Below are 24842 nucleotides of genomic sequence, written 5' to 3'. Positions count from 1 at the left end.
GTGGGTTAGGGTATAAGACTGAAACAGTGGCACCATTAACTGCATTGGATCACGTTCCTTCATCATGGAAAAGGCAGTGCCTTGTTCTTAGTGTAATGGACATTTTCTCTGGATATAGATTTGCCTTCCTTACTCACAGTGTTTCTAGTAAAACTGCCCTGCATGGACTTATTGCCTTTTTCACCACCATACTATTGTACACAGCATCACTTCTGACTAAAGAGCTCACTTCACAGCAAATGAAATACAGCAGTGGGCCCGTGTTTACTAGTTTCACCTGTCCCACCATCGCCCTGTCACCCTGAAGCAGCTGGCTTGAGAAAATGGAAGAATGGCCTTTTGAAGACTTGGTTACAGTGCAGCTAGGTGGCAGAGCCTCGTAGGATTGGGGCAGTGTCCTCCAGGAGGTTGTATATGCTCTAAATCAGTTTTTTACTTATTGTGCTATTTCTTGACATAACTAGGATTCATAAGTCAGAAGTCAAGGTGTGGAAGTGAAAGTGGCTTCCCATGTAATTATTCCTAGTGGTCCACTATCAAAATTTTTGCTTCCCATCTCTGAAACTTTAGGATCTGCTGGTCTAGAGGTCTTAGTTCCAAAGAAATGAATGCTTCTACCTGAGGACACACATGATACCATTGAAGTGGAAGTTGGGACTGCCTCCTTATGGCCACTTTGTAAATCAACAGATAGAGAAGAGGAATTATTGTTAGATTGAGCCTATTAGGGAAGAATTGGGTTGATGCTCCATAATGTGGGTAAGGAAGAGTACATCTGGAATTCAGTATTCCCCTGTCCTGTGATTAAATCCGTTAAAAACCCCAATTTAAACAGCACTTTAGGAATAAAAGCTTGGGCCACCTTACCAGATAAAAGAGCTATAAATAGCATAGTACCTTTAAATAGGTACTTGTTGAAGGCAAAGGAAACATGGACTGGTTGTGGGAAAAGGTAGTTATAAACACTAGGTGTGACCACGTGGCCAGGTACAGACATGAGCACTGTAGTAGTTGTGATATAAACGTATTCACTTCCCCCCGCTTGTTTTGGCTGTGCTGGGTCTCCATTGCTACGTGTGGGCTTCCTCTAGTTGCGGTGAGTGGGGCTGCTCTTTAGTTGTGGTGCCTGGGCTTCCTACTGCAATGGCTTCTCTTGTCGCAGAGCACGGGCTCTAAGTTCTTGGGCTCAGTGGTTGCTGCTCATGGGCTCTGGAGCACAGGCTCAGTAGCTGTGGCACACAGGCTCAATTGCTGCTAGGCATGTGGAATCTTCCCAGACCAGGGATTGAATTCATGTCCCCTGCATTGGCAGGAGGATTTTTAACCACCAGGGAAATCCTCATTTCCCCTTTTTATATGAATGTTTTTGTATATATTAACCAAGTATTTTTTTCCCCACTGTCTCATTTCCCTACCATTTAATATAAGACATGTTGATAATTGTTAATTTTATATATCTTGGTATCTCAGGATACCAAGGGGGAGTTTGGATCAGTTTGAAGAATGTGAACATCACCCAAAGACAGAACAAGAGACTTTGTATCCTATTTTAGGGAAAGGGTTAGCATATTTGTTGTATAGTTGTATTTGTCAGTCTTTAGCACGACTTTTTGTCTCCATTTAGGAGTTAACTATGATTTAAAGAAATTGTGTGGGTGCCTATTTAACAAGGGATGGACTGTGGTGTCTCTGCAGTATGTCAGCTTGGTTAGGATGAACTGTGCTTCCCAGAATTGCCTTCTTTGCACTGCTTCACTTTGCTCCCTATTCTCTTTGCTTTCTCTTACCCCTGGGCCAGGGACATGTTTTGCTCTGTGATGAAGGGCTCTAGCATCTCCTGAAGGACACTCATTGCATCCAGGTTGGAGGCAGTGAGACCTGAAATGAGCCCATCCATGTGGGTTATAGCTTGCTCTTCGGTGTTAGCTTGTCCTTACCCCTCCATCATCCCTTCTCAACTGCTTTCCCTGTGGACTTCAAACCACACCACCATATACAAAGATTGCTCAGCCAGCTCCCATAATAGCATATGGTCAAATCCCTTTAATAATACTTTATATATATAAATATATATATACCTCCTAGTGGTTCTGTTTCTCTGTTGAACCATGAACAGTATGTCATACTGGGTTACATAGAAGATGATATCTAGATCTCACTAGGGAAATAAGTTTAGGCCATCAGCTGGTGAGATACCACTGTAAAAAATAAATCTAAATCTGTTTTTATGGTGATGAAGGACATTTTAGTTTTTGTTACTTACTGTTTTGCATTATTTAGTATAATTATTCTGCAGTTTGTGGGTCTTCTGCTCAGCAGCTCTGTGGTGGGGTTAATGGCAACCTCCTCCAAGAGGGCTTTTGCCACATGCTGTGTGATCCAGGTCTGCTGCCCCCAGAGCCCCTGCCCCTGCGGCAGGCCACTGCTGACCCGTACCCCCACAGAAGACATTCAGACACTCAAAGGCAGCTCTGGCTCAGTTTTTGTGGGGTCTCTGGGTCCTGGTACACACAGGGTTTTGTTTGAGCCCTCCGAGCGTCTCTGGTGGGTATGGGGTTTGATTCTAAACACGATTTCACCCCTCCTACCGTCTTGCTGGGCCTTCTCCTTTGCCCTTGGACATGTGGTATCTTCTTTTGGTGGGATCCAACATTCTCCTATTGATGATTGTTCAGCAGCGAGGTGTAATTTTGGAGTTCTCGCAGAAGATGAGTGCATGTCCTCCTGCTCCGCCATGTTGTTTTAAAAAAAACAAGAACTATTTTTGAGCTATTTCAAATCCTAAAAGATGATGCTGTAAAAGTGCTGCACTCAATATGCCAGCAAATTTGGAAAACTCAGCAGTGGCCACAGGACTGGAAAAGGTCAGTTTTCATTCCAATCTCAAAGAAAGGCAATGCCAAAGAATGTTCAAACTACTACACAGTTGTACTCATCTCACTTGCTAGCAAAGTAATGCTCAAAATTCTCCAAGCCAGGCTTCAACAGTCCATGAAACTGTGAACTTCCAGATGTTCAAGCTGGATTTAGAAAAGCCAGAGGAACCAGAGATCAAATTGCGAACATCCTTTGGATCATTGAAAATGTAAGAGAGTTCCAGAAAAACATCTACTTCTGCTTTATTGACTATGCCAAAGTCTTGTGGGTCACAACAAACTGTGGAAAATTCTGAAAGGGATGGGAATACCAGACCACCTGACCTGCCTCCTGAGAAATCTGTATGCAGGTCAAGAAGCAACTGGACATGAAAGCATAGACTGGTTCTAAATTGGGAAAGGAGTATGTCATGGCTATATATTGTCACCCTGCTTATTTAACTTCTATGCAGAGTTAAAATGCAAAATGCTGGGCTGGAAATAAAACACAAGCTGGAGTCAAGATTGCCGGGAGAAATATCAATAACCTCAGATATGCAGATGACACCACCCTTATGGCAGACAGTGAAGAACTAAAGAGCCTCTTGATGAAAGTGAAAGAGGAGAGTGAAAAATCTGGCTTACAGCTCAACATTCAAAAACCTAAGGTCATGGCATCTGGTCCCATCACTTCATGGCAAATAGACGGTGAAACAATGGAAACAGTGACAGACTTTATTTTGGGACTCCAAAATCACTGCAGATGGTGACTGCAGCCACGAAATTAAAAGATGCTTGCTCCTTGAAGAAAAGCTATGACCTAGGTAGACAGAATATTAAAAAGCAGAGACATTACTTTGCCAACAAAGATCCATCTAGTCAAAGCTATGGTTTTTCCAGTAGTCATGCATGGATGTGAGAGTTGGACTATAAAGAAGGCTGAGCACCAAAGAATTGATGCTTTTGAATGGTGGTGTTGGAGAAGACTCTTGAGGGTCCGTTGGACTGCAAGGAGATCCAACCAGTCCATCCTAAAGGAAATCAATCCTGAATATTCATTGGAAGGACTGATGCTGAAGCTAAAGCTCCAGTACTTTGGCCACCTGATGCAAAGAACTGACTCACTGGAAAAGACTCTGATGCTGGGAAAGATTGAAGACAGGAGGAGAAGGGGATGACAGAGGATGAGGTGGTTGGATGGCATCACCAACTCAATGGACATGAGTTTGAGCAAGCTGTAGGGGTTGGTGATGGACAGGGAAGCCTGTCATGCTGCAGTCCATGGGGCGGCAAAGAGTGACACAACTGAGCGACTGAATTGAACAGACTGATTTTGCATTAGTTTTTTAAGTCATTGAATAGTTAATCTGTATTCATGAAGGCAAATAAATGGCCCAGTTGTAATTCAGTTCAATACAAGTGAAAATGTCATTTATTACTATTGCAACTATTATTATTATTTAGTGGATTTTTAAAGGACCTCTATGGTTCAAAGTTTACTTTTTATTTTTTGAAATTATGTATAACATGGGTACTATTACCTCCATTTTATATATGAAAAAACGAATCAGAAAGGTAAATGCTTTATTCACATTCACAGTGTCGTTAAATGACAAAGCTAGATATTAAAACCAATTGCTGCCATTCTAAAGGTAATATAGTAGATGTTCAACATGGGCAAAGAAGCTTTTTTTGGAAGTGTGGGCCCTGACTTCAAGGAACTCACGAATCTCTGGAAGAATAGTCACTTAAATAACAATGCAAAGTACAAGTTAGACTATGATGAATATGAACATTAAGTTCCATGTGAGTCTAATTTACCTTTGTAGCTCCAGCCTTAGGGCAATGCCTAGCACATTGTAGGTACTTGGTATATGTTGATTGGTAAATAAATGAATAAGTATAATTTATAATTCAGGTATATACATGGAATCACAGAAGTAAAAAACAATTGATTCTGATTAGGAGGATAGAAGTAACATGAGATGAACCTGAAGAGAGAGGACAATTTCAAAATTAAAAAGTATGTTAGGGCATTCCTGACAGAATTTTAAAATGTGAGCAGGGCCCTAGAGACCAAGCAGTGCCAATATTCTGTTGTAACTGAAATAATGAGAGAAGATGAGTCTGGGGAGAGACTAAGGCCAGATTGGGAGGGATCTTAACTGACTGTCTCAAGAAGTTTTTTTTTTAAACAAGTGGTAAGTATATTTGAAGAATAAGCTCTTCATACTATGCCTCTCCCTCTCTTACAATATTTTATGTTGGTTTTATAGCTCTAATCAGTTTCTTGTAAGCTTTGTAAATCCTTGATTTTTCCTTTTAAGACATATAAAAATGAGCATCAGAACAACTAAACATTCCATATGATTAAAAGCCTTTTGACATCATGGTGATTACAATGAAAATGTAAAATTTTGTCTTTCTTTGTGGATATTCAAACCTTAATGTATTCTTCATATATTATTATGTAGATAAAATATATTTGCTTTTTTAAATAAAAATAGAATGTTTTTAATTTTTTCAAATTAAAATTTAAAATATGTTATCCAAAAAAATGAAAGGTTAACAGCGGTTTTCTTTTCTTTGACTCTAATGCAGTTCAATGGCAGGGACATTACTCTATCAGTAATATGCCCAACACTGTCCTATACCAGTGGAGGTAAGAAAGTGCTGCACTGGACTATTTATGGAGAATTTTTTTTAAATTTTAATATGAGGGACTTCTTGGTCACTCTGCTGCAGTTCAGTAAGAAGTGGCTGCTCCCTCCTACCAAGTACAAACTATTGCTTTGGGGAAGAAGAGACAGCAGGGTAGAGAAATGAGTAGAAAGAGAAAGGTGTTAGTTAGGGCTTCTGATTACTTGAGCTATTTCAAAGCATGATTAAATTTTCAGTTTCAAATGTTTTGTTTAAGCCTTTTTTAAAAAAAGCAAATTATGAATCATTCTTAAATATAGAAAAATTGAAACAAAAATAGTTACTGGGGTAAAACTGAAGTTGTGGTTGTGTGTGTGTGTGTGTGTATACACACACACATATATATATAAAATGCTGTTAGTCCTAAGACCAAAAGATAACTGAAGGCTATTTAATTGACACAGTATCAAAAGAATTAAATAGTATGAGTCATAGTGTTTATTCAGTATATGATGTTAGGACAACAATCAGGAAGTTTGCTGCAAAAAAGCTGGATCTATACATCACATCTTGGCATGCCGGTATACATGACAAATGGATCAAAGATTTGAAAGTAAAGATGAGGCCATTAAAATACTACAGTAAGCCCTGGAAGAATTAGTTTACAACCTCATCAGGGCAGTGAGGATACAAAATTTAGAAGTCATAAAATAATTTAGTTCCATAAAAATGCAAAATTTCTATATAGTAAAAATTATCATCAGTTCAGTTCAGTCGCTTAGTCGTGTCCGACTCTTTGCGACCCCATGGACTGCAGCTTGCCAGGCCTCCCTGTCCATCACCAACTCCCGGAGTTTACTCAAACTCATGTCCATTGAGTCGGTGATGCCATCCAACCATCTCATCCTCTACAAAATCAAAAGGCAAAAGACAGTTTATATCATACTCTTACTCTAATTTTTCTTTTACAGAGAGTTCCTACTGGTCAATTTTTTTAAAATAGCTAAATGTAGGATAAGATTAGGTAATTCACAAAACAAATACAAATGCCTGTTATTTGATGAACAGTCCTCAGCTTCATTTAAGAGAAATGGACATTAAAATTACAGTGTCTCGACTTCCCTGGTGGTCCAGTGGCTATGACTCCATGCTCCCAATGCAGGGGACCCAGGTTCAATCACTGGTCAGGGAACTAGATCCCACATGCTGCAACTAAGACCCAGTGCAACCAAATAAATAAATTTTTTTTAAAAAATTACAGTGTCAGACCATTCTCTATCAATACATTTTAGTAGGGGACAAAAAAAAGGAAATTTGTACTATTTTAACAAGGATGTAGGAAAGAAGTACTCCATTCCTGGGAAGGGAATATATTAGTACAACTTATGCTGTGTTTTTCAAACTTTTTTGACTGACCCAGAGCAAGTTCTTTTTATATTATAACCCAGTACACTCACACATGTAGAACTGAAACAAGTTTCAAAAGTGAGTACATACCATATTAAATATGATGTTCTGATATTTTATATTTTTCTCCTTTCTCTTTCTTGTTTTCTAATGCTGACTGTAAGCCACTAAATACATTGCTCTAGGTTGCTAGGGGAGAAAACTACAGTTTGGAAAACAGCACTCTGTTGAATATGTGCTAGCAATGTTTTATACCCTTCTGGTGCCCCGCCTCATGTCCTCTTGACTCCAGCCATTGCTGCGGCATGCAGCTGCACGCGGGTGTAACCTGACGGCACTGTCCTCGTCCACCTCACACACACTCCTCACTTTCTGTTCTGAGGCTTCACTGCTGCTCCACCCTGGGCACCCACAGTTACGCAAACCTGGAAGTGAAAGGGAATATCCCAGGGCACAAACCTTGACCAACAGGAGACGGGAACCAGTGATTAAGTATATCCCTGATCTAGCCCTTGGATCAGGTGAATAATTCAAATTGTATTATCTGTAGCTCTTCAGGGGATACCCAGCAAGACTGATCCCCTGTTGCCTGCAACAATTGCTATATATCATTGCTTCTCAAACTTTCTATACAAACAGGATCAGGAATTCCTTGGCGGTCCATGCTTCCACTGCAAGGAGCACAGGGTTGAATCCCTGGTTGGGGAGCTGAGATCCTGTACACAGCATGACATGGCCAAAAAAAACTACTTCAGAGTCTTGGTCAAATGTAGATTCTAAATCAGTAAGTCGGGGGTGGAGCCTGAGATTCTGCATTTCTAACAAGCTTCAGGTGATGGGTATTGTGGATCACACTTTTGTTAGCAAGGAGCTAGGAAACATACCCTTCCACTGACTCTCTCTCCATCCCTATTTCACTCTCTTGGGATCACTGGCTTCCAAGCCTCTTCCTTAGGCTCAGTTATTAGGCAGTTCCTCGATAAGACTTGGAGAAGGCAATGACAACCCACTCCAGTACTCTTGCCTGGAAAATCCCATGGACAGAGGAGCGTGGTAGGCTACAGTCCATGGGGTCACAAAGAGTTGGACACGTATTGATCCAGCAATATTGACCCAGCATATTAAGTTTATCCCATAGATATACTCACATTCATGTGAAATAATGTGATCTACGTGGTTCTTCATTACAACATTGTAATAGCAAAAACTGAAAACAACAGAAATATCTACAAGTAGAGGACTGGTTGTATCTTATATCCGTATTAGGGACTGTTCTGTAGATGTTGAAATAATAATAAGGCTCTTTATATTCTGATAACAAAAATATTCAAGGTATGCGCTCAGTATAAAAGCAAGTACAGAGTACTGTGCATATTAATGCCTCCATTTGAGCAAAATGAGGGGAAAATTACCTTTCTTATTTGTTATACATAAGGTAACTCTGGAAAAATACAGAAAATAAATAATAGTGATTGGGACAAGGGAAAATAGGTGGCTCAGGACAGGAAGGGGTGGGAGACTTCTTAGTAATGCCTTGTATATATTGTTGAAGTTTGAACCATGTGGTAACTATTGAATTTAAAATCTTATGTTTGCTCTAGAAGTATATTACATTTCCTCCCTTCTTTGAACTTCAAGCTACTCTTAACATTTAATGTTATTATATATTCAGATCAGTATGGAATAAGATGACATACCATCTGTTATCATTTATGTCCATATTTTAGTTTTCCAATAAATTTCAAACTTAATTATGACAACTATACATCTATATTTTTTAAAAGGATTACTGTCAGAGCACATAATATTATGAATATAGTAAGCATTTCATAGATACCTGCCAAGTTTATTTGAATTATCTATACTTGTCTCTAATACTAGAACAGTCCCTATAGTAGAACAAATTTGGTTTATTGCCTAAAACTCTTAGTAATTGCACAATTACTCAGGAAGTCACCAGAGGAGGAAAGGATAACAGTAAATTATAATAAATACGTAAATTTTTAAAGACTTGAATTATAGCATATTACAATTTTTTTTTACTCAAATAAAGTAGGGGAAATATATGTTTTGAAAGAATTCTTGCTAAATGGGTGAAATTTTTAAAGTTTTGATGTTCAGAGCTTTAACTTAATTTATCTTAAGAATTCACTTACAGATTCTAAGTCTCTGATGTGCTTAGAGATCAATAGACATTTGAGTGTCTGCTATGACCCTGTTCTATACTAGGCCCTGTGGATACAATGATGAGCCAAAACGAACATGGTTTCACATTCGGTAAACATACAGCCTGGTGAGAGAGATGAGTATTAATCAAATAGGTATTTCATCATTGAAAAATTACAAATAAAGTCAATGCTCTAAAGAGAAGGGACAGGTTCTCTGATGACATGTATAAAAGGAATCTGATATAGGTGAAGAGACCGGGGAAATTTTCCAGGTTTTCTAGTTATTTATTGCTATGTAGCAAATCACCCCAAAACTAAGTGGCTTTAAACTATTGATAAAATGTATTCTCCTCTTGAGAAACCTATTATGCAGGTCAGGAAGCAACAGTTAGAATTGGACATGGAACAACAGACTGGTTCCAAATAAGAAAAGGGTATATATTGTCACCCTGCTTATTTAACTTATATACAGAGTACATCATGAGAAATGCTGAGCTGGAAGAAGCACAAGCTGGAATCAAGATTGCCGGGAGAAATATCAATAACCTCAGATACGAAGAAGACATCACCCTTACGACAGAAAGCGAAGAGGAATTAAAAGGCCTCTTGGTGAAAGTGAAAGAGGAGAGTGAAAAAATTGGCTTAAAACTCGACATTTAGAAAACTAAGATCATGGCATCTGGTCCCATCACTTCATGGCAAATAGATGGGGAAACAGTAGAAACAGTGGCTGACTTTATTTTGGGGGGCTCCAAAATCACTGCAGATAGTGACTGCAGCCGTGAAATTAAAAAACGTTTACTCCTTGGAAGGAAAGTTATGACCAACCTAGATAGCATATTAAAAAGCAGAGACTTTACTTTGCCAACAAAGGTCTGTCTAGTCAAGGCTATGGTTTTTCCAGTGGTCATGTATGAATATGAGAGTTGGACTATTAAGAAAGCTGAGCGCCAAAGAATTGATGCTTTTGAACTGTGGTGTTGGAGAAGACTCTTGAGAGTCCCTTGGACTGCAAGGAGATCCAACCAGTCCATCCTAAAGGAGATCAGTCCTGGGTGTTCATTGAAAGGACTGATGTTGAAGCTGAGACTTCAGTACTTTGGCCACCTGATGCAAAGAGCTGACTCATTTGAAAAGACCCTGATGTTGGGAAAGATTGAAGGCAGGAGAAGGGGATGACAGAGGATGAGATGGTTGGATGGCATCACCAACTGAATGTACATGAGTTTTGTGAACTCCGGGGGTTGGTGATGGACAGGGAGGCCTGGCATGCTGTGGTTCATGGGGTCGCAAAGAGTTGGACACGACTGAATGAACTGAACTGAACTGAACTGAACTGAATTCTCTGTGAGTCAACTGGGTGATTTTTTTTGCGTATCTTGCCAGAGTTTAGTCCTGAGGCAGCTTTCAGCTGATGGCCAAGTTGGAGGCTGGGCCTCCTGCACCCTTGGTCTTTCTTACTGGGCTTCTTTTTGGCTTTGTGGTCCCAGAACCAAGAGGGTAAAGATACAGGCTGCAAGGATATTTGAGGTCTAGGCTCTGAAACTTGCACAATATCTTTGTTTGTGCCAGCAAGTAAACTAGCTAGTTCAGAATCAAGGGATGAGGAGTCAAGTCCACCTCTTGAAGAACTGAGCTACAAAGAATTTGTGGCCATGTTTTTCAGTCTACTACAATTGATCAGATAACTATTTATTCAGTAAATAGGTATGTCCTAAGGATTGTTTAAGAATTAAAAATGAAACATGAATAAAATATAGTAATTTATAAGTTGCCATTTTTTCCTTTTCCTTGGAGCACATGGTATTTGTGAAGTGTCATTCCATTTTTTCATAGAGATAAGTATTCATAATATTCTTTCCTATGGTGTAAAAATGAATCATTATTAAATAAATAAAATGTACAAAGAAGAATCTTACCTAATTAGAGAGGAAGGAGCAAGTCACTTGGGTTTAGAAGTAATTTTTACCCTTTCTAAATTTATAATAAAGAATATGTATTTTATAGTCAGAAAAGAAATAATACTGTGTCAGTGTATCTCCATGCAGCTGTGAATATCTGTAAGCACAGAAATTAATTCAGTAGTGAAAAATCTCAGGGAAGTCAGGCTTTTCTTTGTAGTTATTTTGTAACTTTGCTCTCGTGTTTCGTTTAACTATGCTTTAAAGGTGATTTGTTTCCAGCTCAAAGTTTGCCCTTTAGGATAATTTTGAATAAATGAATAAATATATAAAGCTAATGACAAAGATATTAGCTATCTGGAATTTGGGATTTTTACAGGAAGTATCACAAGAAAACAAAAGTATTTAATTTGCTTGGAAAGTTTTTTTTATGAGCAGTAATCTAACTTTTTCCCCCAATATTTTCAAAATTATAAGAATGATAAGAATGCTGCTTTTCTTCTGATGGAAAGTGACAGGCTAATCGTCAGTTTACCCAGAGTGAAGTGGACAGAGTCAGCATTGATCATGGCATCTCAGCTCCAAGAAGAATGTATTGCATTTATTATAGAAAATTTCTCCAAGATCATTCAAAGTGAAAATTTTGCTCTTCTCTTACAGGTACTGTGTCTAAAATTATATCCTATATTTAGTCCCATCTTTGTGTTTTGATTATAATTATGTAAGAGTTTTCAAATGCAGGTTCCTTTTGATTAAATTAGTATGACATAAGTAAATTCCATACCAGATGGCATGTTTGCCTAGGATTTAGGGCAGTGATGGACAGGATTTTTGGCTCATACATAAGATAATGAAGGGAGGAGGGGACAGGTTGGAGTGCCCTGGCAAGGCACAATGTAACTCTAGCCAACTCCAGTCCTCAGTCAGCTAAGCCTTACTTTAGAAATTGAAGTCATAAAGATGTTGTTTGGAGCAGTAATACAATTATGGTCCATGCAAAATTCTCTGTCTTACTGGGCCCCACATTCTCTAAGTTTTGTTACTAAAGGACTTTTATTACTCATTTCTAGGCTCTGTCTTAGCACTGTTTTGGCTCTTAGTGTGTGTGTGTGCACACGCAGATATTTTAAACAGAGGAAAGGGGTTAGCATAATATTTATTATTATAATAATTATTATATTAACAGAAGAAATATGATTTTTGATTGAATTCATAAAGCCAGTTATGATAATGGCCAGATGTTATGCCAGACTTCCATGTTTCTTACACATATTCCTATTAAATGTCAATTTCTGTGTTTTATAGTCACAAGCAATGAGTAGCACATCTGATCTGTTGGACAAAATTTTAAAAGCTGTTGAAGAAAACATTACCACGGAGAATAGTTGCTCGTTTCTTATGGCTCTGGACACATTACTGAACTCTGACAGTACAAAAGAAATGGTATTAAATGTCATAAAAATTAATTAAAATGATAGAATATTTAAAGTGTTATAGGATTTAAAATATATACATATTTTAAATGTTGCATGATTCATTAAAACTAAGTGTTTGATACCTGGGGGTTGGTTATAGTCTGTAGTTTTATGTATATTTGGAATTTCTTGTAATGCATAATTTTAAAAATTTCATTTACCTCTAAATGGACTTACTATAATTATAGGAGTTTAGAAATTTAGAAGTTTGGCTAATTCTAAGCATAGTTTGGTAGCCATATTAATTGGTACAGCCTAACTTTAGTATTTCTTCCCAGTCACTCCATTAAATTTCCTAATATAAAACTTAAAGAATTTTAAAGAATGTTTTAGAGTTTTAATCATCAGGGTCTTTTAATTTTACAATATATTTTTTAATTCCTTTTTGTCTTAAGAATAAAATCATTTAAAGTTGGGTTGACTGGGAAAAAGAAAAATTAAAATATATTTTACTTTTAAACAATTCATGAATGGTAATAAATAAGCTAATTGCAAATATTGACAATTTGTTCAACAAGAATGACAAAAAATCGTCATCATATTTATTATTACTGCATAGGGTATTTGACCTTGTAATGTCATAGTTGATTTGAAAAGGATGTGGACAGTATTTATATAAAGGTTATTGGTAGTTTAAAACAGTGTTTGGTTAAAAGGACAAGACTGAAAGCATAAGGTTCATGTTCACTATAAAATTCTGTTGTTGAAGAGTAAGCCTTCATAAATAACTTGTACCCTACGATCTTAAAAATCTAAGTGATGACATCATTGATCTAGCTCAGGAGTAAGTAGATTCGGAAAGGAATAATGGCTGGTTGCTATGGCAATGTGGCTCTCTCACCAGCTGCTGATTTGTTGCCTGAACACAGGGTTTTACGTGCAAGATCCAGGCTCTGCGTGATAAGCTGTGGATCTTCCTGGTTCAGTCTTTCTATGCTGTTCGTCACACAGAAAGCTGGAAGCTGATGAGCACAGATGATCAACAGAAAATCCAAGCAGGTATGTTAGCCTTGAGATTTTTTATTCCTATAATTGTGACAAGGGATATTTTAAAGGAATTCCAATAAGTGGTAGGGTTAACGTTTATTTGCTTCTGTTCGATAATAGCCTGCTGATTGAAACTAGTGATAGTGTGTTTAGGCAGTTTAATAAATCATGTTTTATTTTTGTTCTTCGAAACTGAAACTCATTTTCTTTATACATACATATATAATTCTACTTTGTATTAGCAAGTGTTCTAGCAAATTTGCTTAAAAGCATTCTCGTAGAGAGATTAGAAGTATAGAAAATGTAACCCATACAGAACAGATTACCAAACATACTTTCTCTCCCTTTCAAAATATATTTTTCCATAAAGCTTTTCTATCTTCTTTTGCATAAGATACCCTTTCTTGTGGTTTTGCTTAGATTAGATGGCTTTATTTCACAATCGATTGGTTCAGTGATATGATGTGTGCTATTGCAGAGTGTCCCTCAGGAGCTGCACAGTGGTCTTTGACATTTAATAGGTACCATTTGAAATATTAGCATTAAACAAAGGAGGTATACTGCTCAGAATGTGTTCAAATGTTACAATAGAAAATTGTGGGTGTGGAACTAAAAATGGCTTCATGACTATTTTTGGATTAAAGCAGGTACCTTAAGAAAAATATTGACAGATTCAGTAAGTTTATTTTTTAAAACATTTTACGAGACTGTATTTTATGAAGCAAACATTTCTGTACTATAAAACATGGAAGATATATGTGATATATTCTTGATAATACATGGGTATATTAAATTCTTTAATGGTTTAGTCAGAATATGATTTGCTCTGTCTTGTGTTAGGAGTATAACATGCTAGTGTAGCTAGATGTGATCTCAGGAATACTTTGCAAAGAAATCCAACAACATAATAAAACAACAAAATCTATGAAACAACGAAAGTCATGAGAAGGTCTTTAGAAATTGGAATTTTTTTCCTGTGACTATTTCTGTACTGATTTTTAGATGACAGTTCATCTGTATGATTCAGTGTGAAAAAATAATATCAGCATTCCATGCGTAGGTGTCAAGTCAACTCTCTTCTGTTTGAGAGTAAACTTTGCTTTTCTCTGTTTTTTAAAGGATTTCATAGTTAAGTTGGGTCCCAAACAATCTCCTTTATCTTAGTTCTGCAGAGTGCTAATATAAAATACATGTAAATACACACACTTATATACACATATCTACAACAGAATGTTATTGGCATTCCAACTAATTTGTCAAAAAGAACTTTTCAATCTACTACATCAGTGTAAAAATGATTTTTAAAATCTTACATATGTTGAATTATAATGAGTACTGACCTATGCATAATTACTGCATTGGTAAATTCCAGATAAAGGAGTAATTCTGGGTTCTCTTTTTTTGGGGGGGTAGTTCCATTTTTATAACATTTCTTATGTTCTAGTTTGAGTTACTGATCTTTAGGAGAAATCTTATATTAATTTCTGCCTGTATATTTTTGTGCAGTCATTTGCTGACCACAAACTAGTCCTTGTAATGCTATTTCTAGGAACCTGCTTTGCCTTATAACATAATTCCTATAAAACAGAGATAGTAGAAGGTATATGGTAGAATTACAGATAATTTAATGTATTTTTCATCAACTATTTTAATAAAAATAAATTTGGAAATTATATGTATTTCTTCAAAATATATTTTAAAGCTACATGACCTTCAAAAGGAAGAAATCCATTAGCTAAACTATATTTATAGCTCTTGTATCATTATTCCTATATTTTTCTCTGACGTCATTTAAATTCTTATTTGAAGAACATCAACTTGGTTCCCAATAATTCCCATATAAACCTAAATCTATAAAATGAATTTTTATATAATTCTAAAAAGAATGATACAAGTTTAAGGATTGTCTCGTGTTTTATTTTCAACAAAACCTTATTTTTTTCTCTTTACTCTTTCCTCCTGACATACCTGCAAAATTAGAAAATTTTAACAGTGCTTTTATATTTTTTAGGATAGAAATTTTCTCATATTTGATGGTTTATAAAATATTACATTTGCCATAATCTGTAATTTTTTTAAATTTGGAAAACCAGCTAAAAGTAAGTTATCTCTAAAATTTTACAACTTGAGAAAATTCTAGGTTTTTGTAAATGTACAAATCTTCTCCACAAGGCTATATGTTTCTCATGTATTAATTTTAATAACATAAAATCCATAGGAACAAGAAAATAAGATTCAAAATAAATTTCTTTAAGATAACTTCTAAAGCAGATAGTTATTTAGTATATTAGATTGGTTTCAGCTTTTTAAACATTATTTCCATCAAAATGTAACCATTTTCTGCTGATATATTATTATCCCTTTACTTCTGTGGTAATAAGAGTGCTTCCTATAAAAATAAATTGCTTTTTTTTCCCCTACAGCTGCATTTGACAAAGGTGATGACCGAAGACTTGGCAAAAAGCCCATATTCAGTAGCTCTCAGGTAAACTTTTACAGTTTTATAAGCCCAGATGAAAAATAATTTAAATTTTATTATTTTATATTTCAGAATAATTTTTAAAAATTTATTCATTAACTAAAGCTGTTCCTGGATGGAAATAATTTTGAGGTAGACAATATTTCACTTTCCATGTCAACTAGATATAAAAAATGCACATCACTTAAAAATTTTAAACTAAATCAAGTAAACAGTTTAAAATTTTTAAGTGATGTGCATTTTTTATATCTAGTTGACATGGAAAGTGAAATATTGTCTACCTATTTTATTTCCTTGAAAACTTTTTTGGCAACTAGCATATTGGAACTATTCCAGATCAGAAATTGTCCAGAATTCTAAATCGATTTCCATGTCTATTTTTCTAATTAACCTACTTCTTAAAAAGATTTTTAGTTGTCCCAGTTTTCTCTAAACTATGATTTTAATCCACATAAGGTATTTTTGATGTGAAAAAGGAAATTAACATCAAGAGTACAGTTGTGTTCACTTTAAAAGTTACTTGGTGTACTTATATGAGGTAACTAAAAATAAAATAGTCAGACTCTTAAAAACAAAGTAAAATGGTGGCTGCCAGGGTCTGGGGAGACAAAGCAAAGGGGAATAATTGTTCAATGAGGATGAAGTTTCAGTTTTGCAAGGTGAAAAAGTTCTAGAGGTTTGTTGCACAGCAAGACTTATATAGTCAGCCTGACTGTACTGCCCACTTAAAAATAATTAAGATGGTAAGTTTTATGTTATTTGTTTTTTAGCACATTTACACATACACACACATACACACACATTGTTAATGATGGTTAGAGTTTCAGTCTAGCTAACTTAGTATATGTGAAATACAAAATTATCCTAACCTAGACATGCATTCCAATGATATGAAGACATACACTGAGAGTTCCAGTTTGAAATGCAAAGAATATGTTGCCCTTGCAAGAATGGAATAGAAAATCTTTTCTTCCTTATCAGCTAGTAGATATGAACTCATACAACTCCAAGCCACAACCAGTAGCTCTCATGGCTGTGGCAGAGGTCAAGGTGTAAATGTCTTGGGTGAAAAACTGTGGGACACTGTAGCTTTTTGCTAGTATACCTCCTGGACTATTTTCCTAAGTCTATTTTATAACATACTAGCTCCATCATTTAAAAAGTTAAAATATAGTAACAACAATGTAAAGGAATAGTACTACACCTGAAAGTGTGTCTAAGAGGAAGGCTTTAAAGGATTACTCTTTTTTCTTTATCATGTGCTGACCATGCCTAATTGGTCAATTGTATATAAGAAACATGTAAACTTTGTAACTATAAATCACAGATTGTCTAAAAATGTATATATATTGAATTCTTACCATGCAATTGTTAATGGTGAAATTTCTAAAGGAGTATAGTTACTCCATATACTATATAAATACTTTAAAATAGATAGACTCAAGGATAGAGTAAATTAAGTAAGATTAGTTTTAAAGGTGGGAAGAGATCTAATATCAGAGTCTTCCTGGTCTTAAGTATTAAAAATAGAGAAATTTATTTTTTGAGCTAAGATTTGATCAAGAAAACAAAAAGCGAGGACCAAGCCTATTTGAAATTTACATTACACAGAATCCTAGTACACTCTGCTGAATGGGACCAGTCTCTACCCCTAAATATGCATAATCTGAGGCCCAGAGATGTTAATAATGAGTTCTTAAATATCTGAAATTTTTTTCTTCAGTTAGAAGCAAAGTTAGAATAAGAATCTAATTATTCTTTATACCTTGCTTTTTGCTAAACTTAACTAGCTTATTTATTATTTATGTATGTATGTATGTGTGTGTGAATATAAACACACACTTACCTTACCTATATGTTATTTTTATCTTAAACAAATTTTCATTGTAAATAGAAGCTTTCTATATTTAGAAATAACTAGACCCTGAACTGTATATCAATATATGCTCAAGGTTGATAACCATCATCACATGTTCTTTGAGTACCCAGTGTGTGATGGGCATGGTGCTAAGGGATCAAAGAAGACGACAGCACAGGTTCTACCTCATACCTCTACAATCTCATAACAGCCTTCCAAAGGAGGGGGGGGCAGTGTTTACATAAAAAATGGCAATATATTCTTAAAATTTTATTCTATAATTCATACCAGTTATATATTATATATATATATTATATATATATAATTCATACCCTTCCATACAAGGTTGGTTCTAACAAAAATGATGAAGTAGGTGAATTGAATTTAGTGCCCTTGTATTTTCCTCTTTTTACCTATTTTATTTGTTTTTAGGACCCCTTTTATTTTCTCCAGACAACCAATACTATATTAGGATGCTGTGGGCGGTATTTATGGGTTTCGGTTGTTTTTTTTTTTTTTGCTTTCCCCTTCCCCCAAAACCAAACTTTTCAAATGTCAATGTGTTATTTCCCAGGAGCTTCCCTCTGGCCCTTGCCTCCAGAGGACTAAATATTCAGTGATAAAGTTTCTGGCATTCGGTATATAGGATTGAAAAGAGAGTTTTTGGTGAAAAATCACTATAATGTCCCTCAGAGTTTACCATATAATGGCTACCTGCTTAAGGCAGTAAATCTTGAGCTCAAGTCCTAGTTCAATCCCTTTTCATCATGTGCATGCATGTGAATGCTAAGTCGCTTCAGTCATGTCTGATTCTCTGTGACCCTATGAATTGTATAGCCTGCCAGGCTTCTTTATCCATGGGATTTTCCAGGCAAGAATACTGGAGTGGGCTGCCATGCCCTCCTCCAGGAGGTCTTCTTGAGCCGGATACTGAACCCGTGTCTCTTACATCTCCTGCATTGGCAGGTGGGTTCTTTAGCACTAGCATCACCTGGGAAGCCCATGGCCTTGGGTAAATTACATACCTGCTTTAACCCCCAGTTTCTCGTCTAAGAAATGGAGATAGCAGCAGGAGATATCTTACAGAATTGTTGTGAGGAATAAACGAGATGATATATGAAAAGCATTTTAGCACAAAACCTGGGAGTGGGCCCTCAAAAAATGTGGGATACTATCATTTACCCAAGGCATCCTAATACCATTAAGTGTTCATCTCTACCATAATTTCATAAAGTTAAATAGTATGCCTTTTTAAAAGTAGAATTTCCTATTAATTATTGTTTGTTGTATTTCAGATTTGATTAAGGTAAGGTGATCAAAGACACATTTAAGTGATCCAAGATAATTCAAGTTTTAAGTGGCCCTAAATCATAAATGTGAATTTTGCTGCTTTTTCCTCTTTGAAAAACTGGCTATTGAAACATAAAGCATTACGTGTCAAAGACTTTTGTCAAAATACCAAGTATTTTTTTTTCTTTTTTGTAGCAAAGAAAACAGGTTTCTGACTGTGGTGCTATAAAAAACAAATCCTCTGGAGGAAGTAACAAGAAAGAGTGTCTGAGTTATCTCTCTACTCATCAGAAGATGAAATCTGATGGATTAGGAGCATCTGGACATTCATCAGGTACTAATAGAAATTCTATAAATAAAACTTTGAAGCATGATGATTTAAAGGAAAAGGATCCAAAACCAGCATCCAAGAGCACAAAAGAATTAAAAACTGTGGGAAAAAATGTTTCGGGAAAGCCCAAAGCTATCATAAAGCCCAAAACGGAAAACAGTGATAATGCAAAATCAACAAACCTGTCACCTAGACAAGCTGTGGAAAGATCAGCAACAGCAGCAGCAAATGAACAGAAAAATTCAGGAAATGGAAAAGGAGTGAGAAATCAGGAAGAGCAAATTACAGGTGCCAGACCCAAGGTACTCACTGGAAATTTAAATGTGCAAGCCAAAGCAAAGCCTTTGAAGAAAGTGACAGGCAAAGATTCCCCACACCTCCGAACTGCAGGGCCCTCGAGCAGATCTACAAATTCAAGTATGGAGTTACTGACTTCCACTGACTGTCTGGATGAACCAAAAGGAAATGGGTCAATGAAAGAGAAGCTTTCTGGTCATAAACCTTCCTCTTGTGACTCTCGGGGACAGACTGTGAAAAACAGTGTAGAAGGTATCAAAACTTCCACTGTAGGTGAGTTTTAGCACTCTGATACTTTTATTTAGTTTCAAATGCCAAAAAGAATTTAGTTACATATATTCACGCAAACTGAGGAAAAAGTTTTTCTCACTCTAACATTTAATTTTTTATATACTGCATGACCAGTGAGTTTATACATAATTATTACATATTTATTGTTCAGTCTCATGACTCACTCATCTTCATTTACAGCAATGAAATCTCGACCTGTTTCAAAAGATACCAATGGAATTTCCAATAAAAAAAGCACTCATGAACAGGAATCTAATACACATAACAGGTAAGTCTTCATTATTTTACCTAGACATTAACTTTCTCTGGAAGTCAATCATATACTAGCTTCTAGCTAAATATTGTTGAAATATTTTTCCTTAGAAAATTTAATATATTTACATAATGATACTTTAAAACTTATTATACAAAACGATAGAAGAATAATGTATCCTTGTGGCACCTAATTATGCATTGCTTTCCCATAGTTGAGCTATAGTTTTATAAACTTAAACACTTACAAACATATGACTTTTTCTATTTTCAGAAAGGAGATATTTTTTACTTCTTTGAGAAAAAGTATTTTTCTTTTTGCTTTTTTTTTAAATTGAAGTTTAATTGATTTACAGTGTTGTAAAAAACTATATTTCATGCATGGGTCTTTTAAAAAATTATGTTTCAGAGTCTCAGTGTAATACTGAACACAAATAATTTTTCTTAGTGTGCTAAAGAAGATCACCAACAAAGGATACAGTGATCCAGTACCACAGGCAATTTTTAAAAAAAGAGGAAATGGCAATGGATGTGCTACAGCTCAGCAGAGGACAAAGAATGCCACAGCTAATCTTGCTAAAACTCAAGGTAAAGTTGGAATACTCCTAGGTTTTACTTCTTTGTTTAAATAGAATAAGCAGAACTCTGATTCTGGAACTTCAGCAACAAATAAGCAAAATATAACATGACTTCAGTCATTTTACATTCATTTCATACTTCAGAGACAAGATTTTATTCTTCCACTTTTCAGACAGGTATTTTGGGGTATAAGTTTACTCTTTATTTTCTTTTTTTTTTTTTTAATTTTTTTATTAGTTGGAGGCTAATTACTTCACAACATTTCAGTGGGTTTTGTCATACATTGATATGAATCAGCCATAGATTTACACTTATTCCCCATCCCGATCCCCCCTCCCATTTCCCTCTCCACCCAATTCCTCTGGGTACTCTTTATTTTCTTTTGTGAAAATCATATTAAGGAAGTCACTACGTTATCTGCATTTCTGGTCCTTCTATATATTATGCCTGTGTTTCTTCAAGGCTTCATTGATAACTCTAAGAATTCTATTTGCAAAGCCAACACGAAAGAGCTCTTTAAAAACTACAATCTAGAGAGCTGTAATACATAGGGAGGAAGAATTTTCTCTCTAGACTCTGTGCTGTGCCTGTTGTTTTCCATGTTCTAAGAAAGAAGACTACTGATCAGATTGCATAATTTGCTAATTAATAACAGATTTTAAAAATTAATTTGCTTCATTCATTAAGTATTCATATATGTAAGAGCAGTTTGTAAAATGCTAAATACAGTTCTGAGGTAGGTAATGAATTAATACTGAAAGTAAATTTTAAAATAAGCCAGAGAAAAATTGTTCATGTTCTAGTAACAGATAAAAATTAAACATCTACAAAGATTTGGTATTTCTGTTTGACAGTTTTAAATGCTCAAAATATCATCTCTAGAACTTCAACCATTATAAACAAGTGAATTCTCAAAATCAATCCTCCCTTCCAGTAACCAGCATTAGTTTCAACTGCAGATTCATGAGAGTTGTTAACCCTCATGACCTATAATAATAATGATCTTGTTATGAGAAATAAATTAGTTTTGTTACTGTTGGAAGAAAAAAATTGGAACAATTTCAACATTTCTATTTTGTATTTAGTTTGATTCTCCTTTTCAACTGTGTGGAACAGCCTATTTTCCACCCCTAGAGCTTCAAAGGGAAGATGCTTACTACTCTCTTGGCATAAGAAAACCAGATTTTTCTACCTGCATATATTTATGCAAATCCAATTCTGGCATAATGCTCAATGCTCTTTGCTTGAAGAAGAGAGGACCTATTTTAATAATTTTATTAAGCTGCTGCAATAGGTTCTCTATATTTGTAGTAAAAGGTATTTTTTAATTTTTCAAGTCACTAACTCCTAATTTGTAATTGTCCATTTGATCTTATGTTACCATTTTATCATGTTATCTTTTTGTTTCTTTTAAAGGATTTTAAAAACCATATTGAATTTCACTCACAAACTGGAAGATATATTTTTAAATTTTCTTTTCTTAGGATCCCAAGGATCACCAAATTCAGTAAAATCTTCAGTCTCTTCAAGGCAATCTGATGATAATGTGACAAAATTGGACCACAGTGTAACTACAGATAAACAAACACCTAAGAGAAAAATTGTCAGGCAAGGACAAACAACTTTGCCTAAGATTGGTGCAAAAACAGTCACAATGCCTAAAAACCTAAATCAATCTAAAAAAGGTGAAAATTTGAATAATAAAGATTCAAAACCGAAAACACTTCTTGAACAGGTTATACCGAAGACTCTGCCTTCTCCTCAGAGACCTTTAAAAAGTGAACCATCTGTTGTCCAAAAAAGTGTGTTTCTTGACGTATGTGATAATAATAACAAAGGCAGTGTTTCTGAACAGAAGCCTCATGAACCTCTAACTAATCTCACAGCCAAAACCAGTGATGCAGAAGCATTTCCGTCACCGTGCATACTCGACCTAGAGAAGACACTGAACAATCAAGAAAATGAGAAGGTGGTGTTAGAGTGCCAAAATATTTCAAATCTGGATAAATTAATAAAACATGAACTGGAATCAAAACAGATGTGTTCAGTTAAAAGTGAAACAAATGTTTCTGGTCACAAAAAAATAGATCACTGCACCACAGCTAAAATACCTTGTCATTCTGATGAGAGTGACAACGTCGATCCAAAATTTTATAGTACCACTGTTCTAAAATCCATGATTTCAAACCCAAAAGAAAACTCTTTGAACTCTAATCCAGTTTGTGACTTAGACTCAGCACATGTAGAACAACTCCATTCAGAATCAGATAGGGAGAAGCAAGTAGGGAGACAAGATATAAACCAAAAATTAAGCATTAAATGTGTGAAAGATGTTTTACCTTGGGTTCCTGAAAAGACAAATGGTACCTTAAATTCTGGTCAAGATGACAAAAAATCTAAAATTCATGTAGAAGAGACAATTCTTACTCAGTTGTCTGATGACTCTGCCATGAATGAAGACAATCATGCTACAGTAGATTCACATATTTCCTCCAAGTGTTTTTTGGAACAAATATCAGGGAAAAATTCTCCTAAAGATACAGAAACAACAGAAACTCCAGAGAGCCACGAAACTCCAGAAGCGCCATTCATGAGTCGCTGGAATTTGAGTACCAGTGTTCTGCATCAGAGAGAGAGTCCTGAATCAGACAGTGCCAGTGCTACAACATCATCTGACGACATCAAGCCCAGATCTGAAGACTATGATGCGGGAGGGTCTCAGGATGATGACGGGTCAAATGACAGAGGCGTCTCTAAGTGTGGCACTATGCTGTGCCGTGATTTTCTTGGAAGAAGTAGCAGTGATACCAGCACTCCTGAAGAATTAAAAATATATGATAGCAACTTAAGAATTGAAGTGAAAATGAGAAAGCAAAGTAGTAGTGATCTTTTCCAAGTTAATTCAACTAGTGATGATGAGATTCCTAGGAAAAGGCCAGAAATTTGGTCTCGATCTACAATAGTTCATTCTAGGGAAAAAGAAAATATTCCACGAGGCAGTGTCCAGTTTGTACAGGAGGTAGATCAGGTTTCTTCCTCAGCAGATGAAACAGAAGATGAAAGGTCTGAAGCTGAAAATGTTGCAGAAAATTTCTCTACATCTAACCCAGCTCTTCAGCAGTTTCAGGGGATAATTAATCTAGCTTTTGAAGATGCAACTGAAAATGAAAGTCACGAGTTTCGTGTAACTAAAAATTTTAAAAGGTCTGTTTTACTTTCTGTAGATGAATGTGAAGAGATAGGATCTGATGAAGGGGAAGTCCATGCTTCCTTTCAACCTTCTGTAGATTCTCTTTCACCTTCTGATGTTTTTGATGGTGTTTCTCATGAACATCATGGAAGGACCTGCTACTCCAGATACTCACAAGGAAGTGAAGGTAGTGTTTTAGAATGCAGACAAAAGAAAAGCAATAGTATATATAAAAACAAAAGCTCTCCCTTGGGTGTTAGTAGCATTGACTCGTCAAGAAAAGATAAACAGAGTGCTTCAGCCACAGAAAAAAAGGGCACAACAGATATCCTGTCCAAAGGAGGCAGACAGCTTCCTCCAGGAGATAAAAAAGTATATAGTAGAAGCAATGTGGATAATGACTTTGAGACACACAGCAAATTTTCAGATAGTGATATAAAATCTCAAGAAAGACCATGTCATTTGGAACTTCATCAGAGAGAATCCAATTCTGACATACCAAAGAACAGCTTCACAAAGTCTCTGGACTCCTGTCGGAGTCAAGTTCTGCCTCAGGAAGGTCAAGTGAAAGAAAGCCATTCTACAGCTACCGAAAAAGCTAATATTGCTTTATCTGCAGGTAATGTACAGAAATAGACATGCTAAATTCATAAGAAAATGAATTTATAGAATCTTAAAAGTTGTCGGGAGCCTCTGAATGTTATATTTTAGATAGAACAACTGCTTAAGCAACAGATTGAAATTTTAATGAAAACTGAAATTTCTTAATAGAATGAAAATTAGCTAGTTGCTCTTAATTGTTCACCTAAAATCTTAGTGAAAAATTAACATCTAATAAGAAT

The 24842-nt window shown here is 35.7% G+C and overlaps 1 protein-coding gene across 8 annotated transcripts in view; it reads left to right on the top strand.

The window, feature by feature from the left end:
* The window catches only part of BTBD8 (BTB domain containing 8), an 89947-nt gene that overhangs the window by 63188 nt on the left and 1917 nt on the right, over positions 1 to 24842 (top strand). For 6 of the 8 annotated variants that reach the window (XM_043877302.1, XM_043877306.1, XM_043877304.1 and 3 more), the window contains 8 exons: positions 11449 to 11631; positions 12277 to 12414; positions 13316 to 13445; positions 15857 to 15918; positions 19256 to 19961; positions 20160 to 20247; positions 20680 to 20819; positions 22295 to 24619. In XM_043877302.1, coding sequence (XP_043733237.1) covers positions 11449 to 11631; positions 12277 to 12414; positions 13316 to 13445; positions 15857 to 15918; positions 19256 to 19961; positions 20160 to 20247; positions 20680 to 20819; positions 22295 to 24619 — 3772 coding nt within the window. The remainder of the gene's footprint in view (positions 1 to 11448; positions 11632 to 12276; positions 12415 to 13315; positions 13446 to 15856; positions 15919 to 19255; positions 19962 to 20159; positions 20248 to 20679; positions 20820 to 22294; positions 24620 to 24842) is intronic. The other 2 variants (XM_043877303.1, XM_043877310.1) reach the window with 2 other exon arrangements.

The sequence above is a fragment of the Cervus elaphus genome, chromosome 20 (assembly GCF_910594005.1).
Source record: "Cervus elaphus chromosome 20, mCerEla1.1, whole genome shotgun sequence".
In the NCBI taxonomy this organism is placed as follows: domain Eukaryota; kingdom Metazoa; phylum Chordata; class Mammalia; order Artiodactyla; family Cervidae; genus Cervus; species Cervus elaphus.
Note: the sequence above shows the minus strand (reverse complement) of the source record. Positions and strands in the feature narration are given on the sequence as shown.